At 43.4% G+C, this 17,611-nt stretch overlaps 1 protein-coding gene across 1 annotated transcript; it reads left to right on the top strand.

The window, feature by feature from the left end:
- Positions 1-4,193: 4,193 nt before the first annotated feature.
- znf507 (zinc finger protein 507) lies at positions 4,194-14,760 on the top strand. Its single transcript, XM_045219263.1, is given in 9 exon segments — positions 4,194-4,285; positions 5,496-6,191; positions 6,194-7,123; positions 7,126-7,667; positions 8,131-8,248; positions 8,671-8,782; positions 10,463-10,567; positions 11,334-11,468; positions 11,635-14,760. Coding segments are annotated over 8 exon segments (3,078 nt in total). The 5' UTR covers positions 4,194-4,285; positions 5,496-5,497; the 3' UTR covers positions 12,077-14,760.
- The last annotated feature ends 2,851 nt before the right edge of the window (positions 14,761-17,611 follow it).

Below are 17,611 nucleotides of genomic sequence, written 5' to 3'. Positions count from 1 at the left end.
TTGTCAAAACGTATCGCAATGGTGTACATCTCTTTCTCTGTATTTCTCTTTCCCCATTTCTACCACTCCCTGAGCCCTCCAGGTGAAGAAAAAACTTCTGAAATAATAGCTTAAACTGAGGTATTACTTTAATACTTCCATAGAAATAACCTGATTCCAACATTTTCAAAGGAGCAGGCTCCCTTGCCCGGGGCTAGCGCGTAATGTGTGAGTGAAAGTATATCGCTTGTCACTTCAGATTAGAGAGCAGGCTCTGTGTGCCTTTGAATGAGAGGCAGCTGTGGTAATAGGAGGTGTAGATATTAGAGTTAATAAAATCATGTGGAAGAAGATATATATGCAACTCGACCAAGTACAGCAGCGGGAAAAGGCGTACCAGAGGAGGCTGGTGGGAGAAGCTATAGGAGGACCGGCATGGAATAAATGGAAACGGTATCAGACACATCAAACATACGGAAAACACATGTTGGAATCCGTTCCATTTATTCAATTACAGTGAGCCCATCCTCCTATAGCTCCTCCCACCAGCCTCCTCTGAGGCGTACATTAGTCTGTTCCACTGCAGCACGGGAGGGAGCCTGACCTCTAATGGCACCCCCCTTCACTGTCAGATTGATATTAATAATAAGCAGCCCATGGCATACCCTTATTTATTTAATATAAAGGGGGTCAGATGGACTGTGTAACTCTGAACACGTTTGTTATGGCGGTGGAGCACATTTGGCTGTGTGTGTAGGCTACCAAATTAACAACCAAGCAGCAGCTAAATGTAGGTAAACATCATGCATGGACAGTAAATCTTGGTGGGTATTGGTTAGGTCTGATTTGCTGGAGTCGATTCTTGACATAGCCGTAGGTTTAGACAACAGTAAACATACTGTAGCAACCACACTAAACCAAGGAAGCCCTCAAAATAATACAATTGTGGCTCTACAAACAAAGCCATACAGTGGACAAATCACCACCATAAACAGTGTATGATAAAAGACATGGAAATGTAATTAAAACAATAAATCCAGCCAAGGCATTACTGGACCAACTCACGTCCTCTCTCCTTAGCCCTTTATGAACGTCTCTCTCTAGTGATCACCAGCACTATGCTCAGCCCAGTACAATCGAGACACTACATCACTGGATTGGCTGGACCCTGAGACCAGGCCTTCGTCTGCAGCATGCAAAACCCCACACACTCTCAAATGATTTCATCCATATTTTACCTGAAGCTCAAGGGAAATAGATATACACTGAATGAACACCACATCGGGTAGTCCCGACGTGACCATGCTATCCAATCCCTGGACAGCAGGGTCAAGCATTATTACCAGGGTTGGGGTCAATACCATTTCAACTCCAGTCAAACCAGGAAGTACACTGAAATTCCAATTCTTATTCTCTTCAATGCTTTTCAATGAAGAACATTTGGAATTGAATTAGGTTTACTTTCTGAATTGACTGGAAACGTAATGGAATTGACCCCAACCCTGATTATTACATTGACAAATACCTAAACGTCCCTTGTTTGTCACAAATGTTGAATACAATTTTATTTGAACTACCAATTGTCCGTGGGGTTGGTTCTTATATAAGAACCAACCCCACGGACAATTGGTATAGTAAGTTCAAATATAATTGTATTCAACATTCCTGACAGACAAGTGACGTTTAGGTTTTATTCTATGTAATAATGCGTGGCCCTGCTGTCCAGGGTTTGGATAGGGGTACCCAGACCCATGTGACGTAGACTATGTTCACTCACCCTATGGATGTCTCGCTGCTGCAGTGGTTCCTACTGTGCTATTCAAAAACTCACCCAACAGCATGGGGACCCAGCCCTTGACCAGCAACTTCAGGTGTCCACAGTCCTTCTCCACAGCGACTCTGTTTATTGGTAGTATTGCGGTTAATAACAAATCCATGTAATGTGTCCCTCTTATTCCCTCATTTGAAAATCGAGATGATGTTTTTCAAAGAGATGGGCCATCTGATGTTTGAAATGGAATAACAATGTTTATCATATAACATGGTATCACATTGATATGGATAGGCCTATTTCTTCATGTGCAAATATATGTGACGGTGGTGTACATGGGTAGCTAGCTCTCAAGAACTCAAAGGGGGTATACCCAGCGCTTGAGTTCTCAATTGAACTTATGGACCACAGCTGGATCAATAAACTGCAATCCCAATCCTCTGTTTTAACATTTAGAAACTTTATTAATCCTCATTAGCAATACAGTTTTGGAAACCTTTGGAACTTAACTTTCATATAAGCGAGAAAGACTCTTTCAAATACAAAATATACGCTTACTGAGCAAAGTTGCACCTGGCTGTTTTCACACACCGCCTCAGCTACGACACATCCTCTCACCTTGCCTAATAAATCAGACTTTGATACCGATTCTTGGTATATAGTCTGAAACAAAGCTTCCTTACAAGCCAGTATGTTTAATAAACATTATATTTGAACATACTCTACCGGTCGTCTGTGCGGTTGGTCCTTTAGCTGCTCGAAATCTGAGAAAAAATATCCACAGCAAAGTATTGTTTACCCGACTTTTTAGAGCTCTGTTACTGAAGTTCAAATTTCTATCACCTGGCACATGCACAAAACCATGTAAAAACCTGTTAGTATGCCTGCATCGCGTGCATGTACTTCACACACATAGACCTGCGTTTTAATAATGCTTTTCCTGTGGATATTTTGTCTAACATTTCGACCAGCTGAAGGACCAAGACCACAGACAATCAGCAGAGTAAGTTCAAATATAATTGTATTCAACATTTGTGACAGACAAGGGACGTTTAGGTTTTTTGTAAATGTGCGTGGAGTTGCCTACAAAATTGAAGGCACCACGTTTAATGACTACCTCTCTCCTTGCCCTCGCATTTCCATTGGACCATTCCATTCCACATTTCCAGCTGGATCACGTGTTTCTCAAAATACATTCGGGTGCAACTTTCCTAAACTAGGTAGTGTAGTTTTTGTATGAAAAACAAAATATTTTGCTTAAATATGGAAGTTAAGTTCCAAATGTTCCTTGAATTTCAATTAAGTATTGCATGATATAAGGAAGTGGCGCACCGCCATGCACCGGCCATGTTGCTCACCTGTGTCTTCCTGTCTATCTGTCAGTGGGAGCAGAGAACCTATCAGGAGCACGCAAATGTGATCCCGCCTCCATGAAGGTCATTATCGTATATTTGATTATATAAAAACATTTATTATAAAAAATTAGAATTATTGATATTGATAACTGAATTTGATATAAAAAAATGCAATTAATATATGTTAAAACAGCTTTCCATAAACTGTGTAGCCTACCATTACAAGTATGAATTGAAGATATTCAGCAAGTCTTGGAGGACAGTGGAAATGTATAAAAGTTTGCCTTTTGTTAAAAATCTTAGTGCGTTTCGGCACTAGGATTTAAAGTCCTCTTCCTCTTCTTTGGTGTTTCATATTTTAATGGCCTACTATGGGTTAAGGGAAGGGTTTCCTAAAGTCGATCCTGGGTGAACGTTTTTGGGTTTTTTCCCTAGCACTACACAGCTGATTCAAATAATCAAAGCTTGATGATGAGTTGGTTACTGAATCAGTTGTGTAGTGCTAGGGCAAAAACCAAAACGTGCACCCAGGAGGGGGCCCAGGACCGACTTTGGACAACCCTGGGTTAAGGACCAAGCACCAATCACAATGGGAATACAAACCAAACATTATGCGATTGGTAAATTAATTGGCATGCAAGCGATTGAACAAGCTTTTCAATGTCATTTAACAAGCACTAGATGGCAGTATTTGATCATGTTAACACCAATGAGCGCTGTGCAATTACAGATTTACACAAACTAGTAGGATGAATGGTGAATAGAAATTGAAGAAGATCATGTTTCAGATTTAAAATATATTATACACTACATAGCACATTGAACATGAGCTTCTCAGTGACATAGCTGCACCTGCACTTTACCTCCATTTGATATGCGTTTACATTTTGTTCTTAGTTGCATTATACACAAGTTATATAACTTGTGAATTCACACATATTACATACTCATAAACCAATTCTGTCAGAACTGTTCAGTTGATTTTTTGGTGGATCTCTGGTATTGTCTCAAATTACGGATTCCATGTTGGTCACCTGACCATTTTGGTTTGAGTCACGTGATCCGTGCTCCATCCTCGCCATTTTGCAGTGTGAGAGACAGAGGCCACTTTTTACTGCTAAAGGATAAAGCATCGTTTTTTATGTTTTGAGGCCAAAGATCATTCAGAATTGCCGGATCAGTAAGTACTTAGCTAACCAACACATAAAAGTCGCATGACCCTTTGACATTTATTAAACGAGAAGCCAATGAAATAGCTAGATGTATTTTACAGTGTGTTGTGTGAGAGACTCGTGTGCTAGCTTGCTAAGTTAGCTTAGCTTCAATTGGTTGGCTTGTTGTCATGTACAGTGCATGTCCTGGGCCTTTTTTCCAGATAAAGAATGCATATCTCTAGCGTTGGACTCCATGTTCTCGACACACCTGTGCGATTATTGTGGCTATGTTACCTGCCATTTAGCTATAAGGTTTTACAGATCATTATTTTGCTTTCGTTAGCTAGCCAGAGGCAGAGTCAACCATCCACGCCTCGGTGAATGAAATGTTATTTTTAGCCTGTTCTGTCAGAGAGGGCAGGTTTCCCTAGTCATGCACACATATCGATGTCCCCGTTCAACTAGTTTGCTAGCTACTAAGCCAAAGTGGGCAGTTAACAAGTTGGCCACCAAACCCTAGCTAAAACCTTAATCTTATTTGAATCTCTTTGATTTGAACAATCACTTAATATACCGCAGTTTGTGGATTGTGCAAACTGCTTTTTGCCTACCCAAGGCCTTTGTCACTTTTGCAGAAGGAACACTAGGTAGTACAGTACTGGAGAAAGTTCATGGATATTTAGGCATAGGCTATTCCTTAAATGCAGAACCCAAAGAAAAGGGAACCAGGATTGCGGTCAGAAAGGGGAAAGTGTGGTACCAATTGCAGACTTAATGTGCTTAACCACAATATTATCTTCCTCTAATGTGGCACTGGTAAATAATAATTCATCCTTATTAAGTTATCATTGATCTGCTTGACTGAATTTCCACAGTGTTTTCTATGAAATAGAATTCTTGGATTTAGGAATGGTAAAACTAAATAACTCTGATTGGGACTTTCCAAGTTCAGTACTGTACTCGGTGTGTACTCTGTGACCCCTGCTGTGTTTTGCACACTGCCCCAGCCAGGTCATGAACCTAGTAACACAACAGGTTTCTTGCTCAGTGGAATCCTAAACAGATTTAGCCAACATTTGTTTGTGTCTGACTAAGATGGAAAGAAGCACATTTCCAAAGAGAGCAATATGATATTTGCAAGAGACACATTAAGAGTTTACTAGCCATGATCATATTTCTGTGCTATGCATGCCAAGCTGATTTGGTAGTTTAACAGGCTTGTTTTGTTTTCTCCAGGCATGGAGGACAGCAGTGGAGTTTCCATCCTGGTCCCCCACTCTAGAGGCCAACAGGAGACTGTCTTCATCCCTGAAAGGGTGGAAACGCCCCCAGGTACCCTGATTGGGCCTGGGGATGACGACCAGAGGCAGCAGCAAAAACAGGCCGCAGACTCCCTCATCGAGGTGATCGAGAAGCTCAGCAAGATCGTGGAGAAGCGCCCACGTCGATGCACCCTGGCTGGGAAGAAGAGAGCTCTCATGTCCTGCGCCTCCATCAGAGTCCCAGAGATCAGGGAGGGCAGTGGTGGGTCCTCCCCCTGCAAGAGAGCCCGGGAGTTGAAGGAAGAGGTGAAAGAGGAGGAGATCCAGCCAGTCAACAGTGCCCCCGCTGGCAGCAGTAGGACCATCACCTGTTACCAGTGCAGCCTGTGTCGGTTCCTGTCCCCGACCTTGAGCCTGCTGAAGGAGCACCTGCGGCAGCACGATGAGCAGCACAGTGACCTCATCCTTATGTGTTCTGAGTGTCGCTTCACCTCCAGCCACCAGGAGGAGCTAGAGGCCCACGTCAGGCTCCACTTTGAGGGCAGCAACTCTAACAAGAATCCTGTATCCAGCCAGCAGGCCAGCGAGGGGAATGAGGGGTTAGGGATGGGGGGTAGTGTGGAGGAGGCTGTGTTCAAAACAGCCATGGACTGTGCTGAGGAGATCCCTGCTAAAAGAAGTGGTACAGCTATGAGGAGTATGGGATGTACCGCTGCCTGATTTGCAGCTATGTGTGTGGACAGCAGCGAATGCTAAAGACCCATGCATGGAAGCACGCAGGTCTGGTGGACTGCTCTTACCCTATCTTTGAGGACGAGGCAGTGGCACCTTCCAGACAAGAAGCACCAGCACCTCCTGTGGTTCCTCCTGCAGAGGAAGCCATAGTGGTCCTCACCCCGGTACCAGAGAAATCCCAGAACCTCAACAAGATGTCCACCTTCCAGATCGAGCTCTGTGCCCCTGTGGCGGAGTGTGGGAATGAGGCCATGACAGAAGCAATCACAGAGGAGAGCCCAGTGGAGGGGCCGTATCCCTCTAAAGACCCTGTCACTGAGGAGCCAATGTTGGAGGTACAGGTGACCACAGAGACGGAGGTGGAACTTCTGCAGGACTGTCGTCAAATTACCAGCACAACAGACAGCCTCCTGTCGTCAGCCCAGAAGATCATCAGCTGCAGCCCCAACAGTGCCGGCCATATCAACGTCATAGTGGAGCGACTGCCCTGCGCAGAGGAACCTGTGGCCACCCAGCCCCTCCCCCTCCTCCCCAGCCCAGAGGTGGGCAGAGACAAGAGCCTGCTGGCTGCAGAGGAGGCGAGCCATGTGGAGAACCAGCCAATGTTTGCTTACAATGAGGGGCAGCAGCAGGAGGTGGTGATTGGCTGGAGCAACAGTGAGAGGCAGCAGACCAACACTGACCCTCCACGTGACGAGAACGCTCCCCCAGCCCGCAGAAGGACCCACTCTGAGTCTCTGAGGCTGCACTCCCTGGCTGCTGAAGCCCTGGTGGCCATGCCCATGAGGACCGTGGAGCACATCAGGAGCATCGTGGGCCAGTGCTCCCAGAGCCCTGACACGGGCCAGAGGCTCCTGGAGATGGCCATGTAGCAGTAGCAACCGACAGAGCCCCTGCAGCGGTAGAGGAGCTGGCTGGCATGGGTAGCGTTGGGGCAGCCCTGGTAGACCTGGAACTGCAGGGGTCCAGAGAGGACGGGCTGGCCGAGGGCCCCGCCAAGGCTGGCATCAGCCTGTCCCTGCTGACGGTCATAGAGAGGCTGAAGGAGCGCTCGGACCAGAACGCCTCGGACGAGGACATCCTGAAGGAGCTCCAGGACAACGCCCAGAGCCAGCACGTTGGGGGGGTCAGCGGCTGTGTAGGGGGGGACCCAGGTAACCCTGGTGGAGGTCTGGTGGACTACATCCCTGGCAGCGAGAGGCCCTACCGCTGTCGCCTGTGTCGCTACAGCAGCGGGAACAAGGGCTACATCAAGCAGCACCTGCGAGTACACCGCCAAAGACAGCCCTACCAGTGTCCCATCTGTGAACACATTGCCCCAGACAGCAAAGATCTAGAGAGCCATATGATCAACCACTGCAAGACCAGGATGTACCACTGCAAGCAGTGTACTGACGCCTTCTATTACAAAGTGAGTAGAAGGACTGAAGAGAGAGAAATTAGGACAGACTGTGTGCTTCAATGTCCCTGGGCAGAAATGTATTATTGAAGCGGCTCCTTCTCTAGGAGAGAATATTGCTCTAGAGGTTTTGTTTCTCGATGACCCAAATTACAGTCATAAAGATAAGATGAATTGATTGTAGAAGTGAGAGTTGAGATGGAAGTTTGTCTGCAGCATAGTGCTGGTTGGTGCAGTGCAGTAGGGGAAGTTTAGTTTGATTCAGGGAGTAGAGAACTAGCCTATTGATTTCATTACTTTCATGAGACACCTCGCCCGTTTCTGCAGACATAATCATAACATTCTGTGGGGTTTCGGACTCCAGAGATAATTTTGGAGAGGTGAGGGTAGCCTGTGTGCTTTTTCCAGGCCCCAGAAGATCTCTTTTAAGTTAAGTTTCTACTGTTGGTGGTTTTATTACTGACCCTTTCCACAGAGTCAGCTGAGGAACCACGAGAGAGACCAGCACGGTTTGGGCGACGCCAACGCAACACTAACCCCTGTCACTGAAACCACGGCAACCATGGAGGAATCTGAAAAGATGACAGATGATGGTGAGAAATGTGTTAAATGTATATTTAAATGGAAAGAAGGGGAGGGCTCTCAACCAACGTGAGATGCAACCCAAAAATGTTTTATTAATTTGAAAAGTAACAAGGGCAACGCTCGCTCACCATTAAAAATGTATTTTATTTAAGCAACTGTTATAAGCTTGACGTTTCGGCCTTCATCAATGGCCTTCATCAGAACAGTCAAGCCTTGAATAAAAAAGCTTGAATAAAATGTTTTTAATGGTGAGCGTTGCGCTAAGTGTATTTTTCAACTTGACCAAACATGATCAGTCTTTTTACTCTAAATCAAATACTGTTTCTCACCTATTATCCTCTCCTCTACCCATTTTGATATTTTTTCTTTTATTGCCACCTCATCCTTTGTCCACGATATTTCATGAGTGTACTTTTGTTCCGCTCTCCAGACTCCATCAGTTCGCAGAAGGTGTACAAATGTGATGTGTGTGATTACACCAGCTCCACGTACGTTGGTGTTCGGAACCACCGGAGGATCCATAACTCTGACAAGCCTTACAGGTTGGTGCTGCGTGTCTACCGTCTGTGTGTTTTATCATGTCGATAGGATTCATCATGATTGCAATTTGGATTCCTTAGGACTTGACATTCAGGTAAATTTGCCAGTGGCACTCCAGGCCAGTGCCAACTCAAAGCTACTGGCCGAATTGAAAAAATACTGTCCTGTGCCAAGATCTCACAGGATAGTGGATGATGCATGCGTAATTGCAATATCAGGTGATTTTATCATTAATTTGTGGGATGTGCGCTAGCCTATAATAACCTAGCCTATAATAACCTAACCTATCTCAAAAAGGGTGTTATTGTTAGCAAGTCAGCAGGCTACAGTTGTAGGGCCCTATAAGATCAGTTTAATAATTTGCTTAATTCCGTTTTGAGTTTTTCCGGGTTTCCGAATTTGTTCAGGTTTTAACTCTCAATCACTTTTTTTTTATAGAAAAAACAACAACAATTGGATGTTCTAATTCCACAACAATGCTTAAACCACATCAGTAGACAATTCTTTAGCTGTGGTAAATATTTTGGGGAGGTTGTAGTTGCCCTTTTATTCAATTGTGCACCTAGCAAGAGACCTTCCTAGTGGTGTTTCTGTGCTGTACAATGTAGGCCTACAGTGTAGCCTACATGTGATGGCAGAGTTTGCGAAACAAATGCCCTACCGATTGATAGTAATCATCATGATATCGTTCTGCCAGGCAGGCCTACTTTGCAGTCACCATTTAATTGGGAAGCTTTGTTTGTTTGTTTTTTTCATTCAAACATCCCATGATGACTGATTTGCGCATCGCAAAGATTCAACCAAGACTTCGGACCTTGTTTGCATACCATTGTTGCCTTAGTTAGCATTCACAGGTAGATAAGTTGAAACGTCTTTCCTACCTACCCACCCTATTGTCTACCGGCGTTGTTCTCCTGTGAGGTGCTCCACGTGACAACCCAGTTGAGAGCTGCGTGCTGTTGCTGCCCAACAGATGATACCGCTCAAACTAGGCTAGGTTCATTTTAGTAATCCAGATATTCACCTCTTTCCATGTTACCGATGACATAATCCTATTGCTCACTCAAAACCATTAATAAAATAGAATGTACATGTTATGATACAGATCTCCAGCAGGGGGCAGTGAGTGTTAGGTAAAGATCAACCTTGGAGTCTACAGCTGGAGTATTTCTCACACTGCATCACCCGTGTAAGCGGATCTGCCCTGTTCTGTGTCTACACACATTCTCGAGGCGGCGTCAGATGTCTGAGTGGGGGATCTTATTCTCTAAGGCCACACACACACATCGTTTGTTTTGATGTTTTCCCACTATAGACCCTCAATAGAGCCCTTTCATGCAGGGGAGTGCAGTCTTTCTACCCTTATGCTTTGGTATCCTTGACTCACTTCAAACCGCTCCACAGAGAAGCACACGCCTTTTAACCAAGGCCATCTTATCCATTTGAGCCACACAGTGTCTCGCATCTCTGAACATTGTGCTGCCAGCTACACTTTGAGCTTAGCCACGCAACAAAATAGCCGTCAAGACAACAATGTGGCCCTCCAGGCTTTTCCTGCTCTACCAGCCGAAACAACAGAATAGTAAACAGAGCATAAATAGCCAAGCGCAACATAACTGTCAAACAACTAGGCCTGTACAGAGATGTTCCCTCTAACTCTGGCCCACTCTCTGGTACTGTAGGTGCTGCAGCTGTGACTTTGCCACGACCAACATGAACAGCCTGAAGAGCCACATGAGGAGACATCCTCAGGAGCACCAGGCTGTCCAGCTACTGGAGCAGTACAGGTGAGGACCAGCTCAGGGGTTAGAGGTCAGGGTTCAGCTACTGGAGCAGTACAGGTGAGGACCAGCTCAGGGGTTAGAGGTCAGGGTTCAGCTACTGGAGCAGTACAGGTGAGGACCAGCTCAGGGGATAGAGGTCAGGGTTCAGCTACTGGAGCAGTACAGGTGAGGACCAGCTCAGGGGTTAGAGGTCAGGGTTCAGCTACTGGAGCAGTACAGGTGAGGACCAGCTCAGGGGTTAGAGGTCAGGGTTCAGCTACTGGAGCAGTACAGGTGAGGACCAGCTCAGGGGTTAGAGGTCAGGGTTCAGCTTCTGGAGCAGTACAGGTGAGGACCAGCTCGGGGTTCGGGTTCAGAGAGGGGAGACCTGGGCTGGGGAGTGGGAGAGGTAGAGAAAGTAGGCCTATGCTCTTCCAAAGAGTGTGGGGATGGAGGAAAAACTGAAGTGTAAGAAGAACCCATCTCATCGAAATAACTCCTAATGAACTCTCCTTTTAGTGTAGATATGGAGGATGTCTGGGTATACAGAGTTGGCTGGAGCATAATATAGAGCATTACAGATAAGCAGTATCAGAGCATGTGTGCCACTAGGTCTCTCCCTGAGGAGTCTTTAGTGGAGCTGATCCCTTTTCATATAATGGAGTTGAGGGGATTAAAGGGAGCCCCAACCAGCATATTAAATCAGCTGCTTCTGCTACAGAGACTTGATCCCTTTCTTTTCTCTCCTCCCTCCCTCTTTCCCCCTCTCACTTACTCCTTTCGTTTTCAGGTGTTCACTGTGTGGCTATGTGTGCAGTCACCCTCCGTCCCTTAAGTCTCACATGTGGAAGCACGCTGGCGATCAGAACTACAACTACGAGCAGGTGAACAAGGCCATCAACGAGGCCATCTCCCAGAGCAGCCGGTGAGTATGGGGTGATGGGGGTTGGAGTTTTAACGGTCTACCTTCACCATCTGAAAAGCTTCTAGTCAGACTGAAGCCTATGTTTGGGTCCCAGTGAACAGTGATGTGTAGGGTCATATCTCTGTCTTGATGGTGAGCCTGCTCTCTCTCTCTCCCTTGGCTGTAGTTCCCCCAGTGCCCCTCAGAAGGTTTCCGCAGTGGGGGAGGCAGTGGCAGAGCAGTCTGGTGTGGTGCAGGGTGGGAAGGAGAAGGAGAGGGTCTCGGTGGACCCAGCCCCTCTAGCATGGGTCCCTGTGGACAGTGTGGGAGGTGGTGGCGGCTCAGGGTCATCAACAGAGCTCATCCAGTGGTCCTCCAGAGAGCAGGCCCCCCAGCGCGACACCCCCCAGCACAGCCCCCCAGGGAAGGAGGGGGTTCAGTCCCGGGCCGGCATGGAGTATTGTGTACTGCTGTTCTGTTGCTGTATATGTGGCTTTGAGTCTACCAGCAAGGAGAGACTGATGGAGCACATGAAGGAACATGAGGGAGACATCATCAGCATCATCCTGAACAAGGAGCAGCAGCAGCAGGGAGCAGCCCAACCAGCAGAGGGCAGCACAGCACAGTGAGACAGCATTTACCCTGTACCCCTCCCCTTACCCCAACAGAGAGCCAGGAACCTTCCCCCACACTCACACTGAGTCTGACTTAACAGGGAAGTAATGTACCAGGCATCTTGTTTTCTGGTTCTTAATTTTATGTACTTAACAGAAGGTTACAAAAGTGTATCAGTTGGAACTCAGACATACAGAAAAATAGAAATTGGAAAATTCACATTTCAAGGCATTGCAGTAGAATGTTATACCTGAACATTAGTTCAGACACATTTAATACCTCAGCAAACACGCATTTCCGTATTTACAAATGGAGCTCAGTCCAATTTCCTCAGCAATCATATATTGACCACACGGCAGCTTTTCTATTGAAATACTGTAATATAATTTAATATATTTAATCCTTCACATTTATAGTTTCTGTGGCACCTGCACTAGGCTATACAGAGATGCCATCTAGTTGCATGTTGTGTTCTTCATAGCTATATTCAATATGGGTTAATACAACCTGGTCTCAGAGCTGTTTGTATTATTCTGTATGTAAATCTGAAACAATCGATTTAGTATGATATGTTACGTTTCGTGTGGTGTATTAATTAGTGGAAGTCATCACCCATTTCGTGTGATATGTTACGTATTACAATTCGTATTATATGTTCTGAATTTGCCAAACGTATGCTATGTTACGAATTCTAGATAGGTGGCTAATGTTAGCTGTTACGAATTTGCAAAACATACAATATGTTACGAATTTGCAAAATGTATGATATGTTACGAATTCTAGCTAGGTGGCTAACGTTACGTATTGTACGTCTTGCAAAATTCGTAACATTTTTGTAAATTTGTAACATATACGAAATTGTAATTCGTAACATATCATACGAAATGGATGATTGACTTCACAAATTAATAAATACCATACAAAATGTAACATATCATACTAATTTGAGTGTCCTGGATTTACATTTACTATGTTACGTCTAGTCTATGAGACCAGGCTGGTTAATAATATGTATCAATGTAGGCCTATGCATGTTGGTTTCCGTTATGTTGAAGCAAAGGAGAAGCGTTGTTTTGTTCACTGTTTGATGCTATTTTGACCTATTGGACCTCTGCTACGTTATGGTAATGATGGGTCACTTGAGGGTGGTTTCCTAAAGCTGTAGGATAGATATACTATTAACAAGTTGTTGTTTTACCAACATTCACCACAGCATCAAGGCTTCTTGAGGCAGAAAGAGGTTAGGGAGGAATTTTAGGTATGATCAGTAAATTATGGTGCATTTTAGTGGTCGTATTAGACCCAGGTGTTATGATGGAGAGATGGTAAATGGACAATCATTGAAACTTTGATTGCAGCCAACACCCAACTGTGTTTAGCTTAGGCTACCTGTAGTTACTTTAGTGAAAGTATTACTGTTCTGATTATGATAATCATTTCTAGATTCATGTTTTAGCTAAATAATTGGCAAGTTTATCACTTGAATATGTTAAGCAATTTCCAAAGTTTCTCCATATAGGCCTAGCACTTGCAGATAATGGATAGATGGAGTGATTGACATCCTAGCACAGAGAAGTGTTAGTATACCAAACCTTTATGAGAACAAAGGAACAGCAGGTTCATTAGTAGCCCATCTCTAATCTGTGCTGTATTGACCAACAGTAGAGGTTGATATATGAACAGCTTTTCAAGTGATAGGCCTATAGGCTACTGTAGACTGACATTGAATATCTGTTTCCGTTTGACTACCTCTGCTAATGTATTTCCAAACTTCACTCACCTTTCCATTTAGTTTCACACTAAACATGCTTGGTATGCAGATTGGTGACTTGGTAATCATTTGCATGCCCTTACTGTTTTTATGTAGACAGATAGGTATAGGAAATTATGATCGAATTAAATATCCATAATTCATGGGATTTCTGGATTGCATTTGTGTAGCTCAATGTGTCAAATAAATTAAATCGTTATCTTCTGCCCGCTGAAATTCTAATTCTAATGGCAGATTATTATTGTCTCACGTTAATTTACAATTCAAAGTACTAGTGTCAGGAAGACAGTGACACCGTCTGCATTTAAACCACACTTAATTCCCCTCACCCTCATTTACATAGTTTGCATTTTGAAAGAGTGGTTCAGTGAATTAAAGCAAGAGACAACCAAGGAGAACCTCATGCTGATCATAGGCCACTTTCTGCTACGTATAATCTATCAAGGTTTATAACAGCAGCTTTACATGATTATATTCTATTAGTGGACGTACTGTAGTGCAGCTTCTTACTGTATCTTTCTGAGAGCCTAATAATCTTCTTACCTTGGCAGACCATACAGAGGGGATACAGTGGGAAAGGGAACTGACTATGGGCCTAACTGAATTGATCGGTGGTTTTGGGGTCAGATGTGCAAATAGTTTTGGATAGATCTGACATTGTATTTCTTGTGGGAAAGCTTCAGGTTATTTTAATGTTCATTTTACCCATGCGGAGTTGGCTAAATGTGTCATTTGTGAAGCCAGTTTATTATTTCTGGAGCTTAGCTTTTGTTTGTTTGTTCAATATTTACATTGTCACATGTAGGAACTTGAAACCTTATATCCAGGACTAAATCTGTTCATCTTATGAGTGTTGAGCGTGAAAAACACATCAGTGTTGCAGTTCTTGACACTCAAACCGGTGTGCCTGGCACCTACTACCATACCCTGTTCAAAGGCACTTACATATTTTGTCTTGCCCATTCACCCTCTGAATGGCACACATGCACAATCCATGTCTCAATTGTGCTAATACATTTGTTCAGTAGCTTATGTCCGGTCTGCTGGCAAGATTGTATACTCAATTAGGTATACTACCATTCTTGTTAATCTCCTATACTCCGTATTTGTCTATTTGATTTGGAAATGTTAAATTTCAGATGGAGACTCATCCGTGTGAGTCTACCACTGTCTCCCCCCGGCTTTCATTTCAGCAATTAGTCTACGAACTGACATGAGAACCTGAGTGGGAGGAAAAAGTTCTTTATCGGGTATGTGACGTCTGATGTGGATGATTTGGACATGTTCTTTGTTGACTAACCAACCCTTATCCCCAGGTCCCTACTCATTCAACTACAGGGTGCCATGTGATGGCTAACTGTCAATACTGAATTTTCAAAGAAATGGTAGTGTTCTATTTTTGCTCATCCTGTCAACGTTTGTGCCTTTTGATTTGAGTCTCTAAGAGAGTCTCTCTAGTAGTCATTAGCTAGCTATTTGTTATAGGCTATGTCTACCAGTGGGTGCTGTTGTGCGCCCATCTGTTCAGAATGATGTTCCAAGGAGGTCGTGCGTGTTATTCAGTCAAAGCTGAATAGCCTCCGTAACACACCACCCATTGCTCTGTGCTGTATCCAAACACTTGGTACTTTAATATCCCATTGGGCACACACTGGTTGAACCAACGTTGTTTCCACATAATTTCAATGAAATTACATTGAACCAAGGTGGAATAGATGTTGAATTAACGTCTGTGCCCAGTGGTATGGGTCTGTACATAATTAGTTGAAATACTCTAGTGTTGCAAACAGACATTTTTTAATAATCTATTTTCTAAATAATTGTAAAGGAAAAAACACTAAGTCAAAAAATCTTTCAAAAAAAGAAACACATTTGCTAAAATCTGGGAAAATGGGTGTGCTTTTTAATTGGCTGTAATGTGTTTGTGTTTAACTTAAAGTACACTGAACTGCATGCATTTCAAGCCAAAGGAGAGGTGAAATCTCTCACTTTTACACTGTTAACGCTGTTCAGTGCTTACCTTATTTCAAGTTCAATGTGGATTCGCTCCGTAGGCCACAGCGATGCTTGCTATCTATTTATTTTGTCCATCATAGACAGTATTATGTCATGACTTTGCCAGTGTATTTTTGTAATAAATACTTTGAGGATAAACTGTGGTTGTTTTGTATTGAACTAGTGTATGGGTCGTATCATATGATTTTAATCACTTTTTGACTGCACTTCTTTTGATTTGAACGAAACCTTCCATACATTTGCCCAAAGTAGAAGTGGTCAGAAAGTGACATGTTGGACCATGCCAAAACATTCAGGAGTTAAAGGTAATCAAAGTTGACCCATTTTGCATACCCCACCCTACCATGAGACAGTCATGTCTTCATTACTGAAAAAGATAAATGGTTGAGTTTGAAATCATTTGAAAGCTTACAAACAAGGTTGTCAAACTATTTTCTAGTTAATTGAAAAAGTTTTCATTAAAATTGTCATATTTGAACCTTTAGCGTCAATTAGCTAAAAATACGTAACTTCTGAAAAATGCGTAAACTTTTTTAAAGGTTCATATGCACAGTGTACAAAATATTAGGAACACCTTCCTAATATTGAGTTGCACCCCTTTTTGCCTTCAGAACACCCTCAATTCATTGGGGCATGGACTCTACAAGGTGTCGAGTTCCACAGGGATGCTGGCCGATATTGACTCCAATGCTTCCCACAGTTGTCAAGTTGGCTGGATGTCCTTTGGTTGGTGGACCATTCTTGATGCACACGGGAAACTGTTGAACGTGAAAACCCAGCAGTGTTGCAGTTCTTGACACTCATACCGGTGCGCCTGGCACCTATAACCATATCCCATTCAAAGGCACTTAAATCACTTAACATTTGTCTTGCCCATTCACCCTCCGATTGGCACACATACACAATCCATGTCTCAAGGCTTAAAAATCCTTCTTTAACCTGTCTCCTCCCCTTCATCTACACTGATTTTAAGTGGATTTAACAAGTGACATCATTAAGGGATCCTAGCTTTCACCTGGTCAGTCTGTCATGGCTAAGACCCAATATTACATCATCAGAGGGGTTTGTTTTGTGCCCACCATCGGTTTAGACACAGCATGCTCTTGAATACAGGGAGAGTGTCATGTTTTGGCTGATAAACACTAAAATGTGAATACAATTAATATGTCACTTTTCAAATGGTATCACAAAGATGGTTGGAGGTCCACATCCGATAATGTTGACTTGAGTGAGAATATCAATTGTTTAAATTAAACTGTCAATCTTCCTTATTGCCATAATAGAAATAGAAATAATAGAAAGACATTACCTTTCAAGTTGACATTTGACGGTGGGTGGACCGGCAGCCATCTTTCTGGTAGTAATTGGAAGTTTACATTTAAATTTAAAGTGTACCTGCTAAATTGGAGTGGTCTGAAGGAATAGGTCCATTCAATGAATTCTGTTTCTATGATTGAAATGACACCCACCCTGTATTCAAGAGTATGCTGTCTCAACCAATGACGGCACAAGACAAACACCTCAGGTGATGTAATAGTGGGTCTAAGCTACAATGTGAAAATGAGAAAAATCTGAGTTTAATGCGTTTTTAGATATTTTATGTTAAATATATATATATATATATATACTACCAGTCAAAAGTTTAGACACACCTACTCATTCAAGGGGTTTTCTTTATTTGTACTATTTTTTACATTGTAGAATAATAGTGAAGACATCAAAACTATGAAATAACATATATGGAATCATATAGTAACCAAAA

This window comes from Coregonus clupeaformis, unplaced genomic scaffold (assembly GCF_020615455.1).
Source record: "Coregonus clupeaformis isolate EN_2021a unplaced genomic scaffold, ASM2061545v1 scaf2201, whole genome shotgun sequence".
NCBI classification, from domain to species: Eukaryota; Metazoa; Chordata; class Actinopteri; order Salmoniformes; family Salmonidae; genus Coregonus; species Coregonus clupeaformis.
The sequence above is the reverse complement of the archived record's forward strand: the minus strand, read 5'-3'. Positions and strand labels throughout refer to the sequence as shown.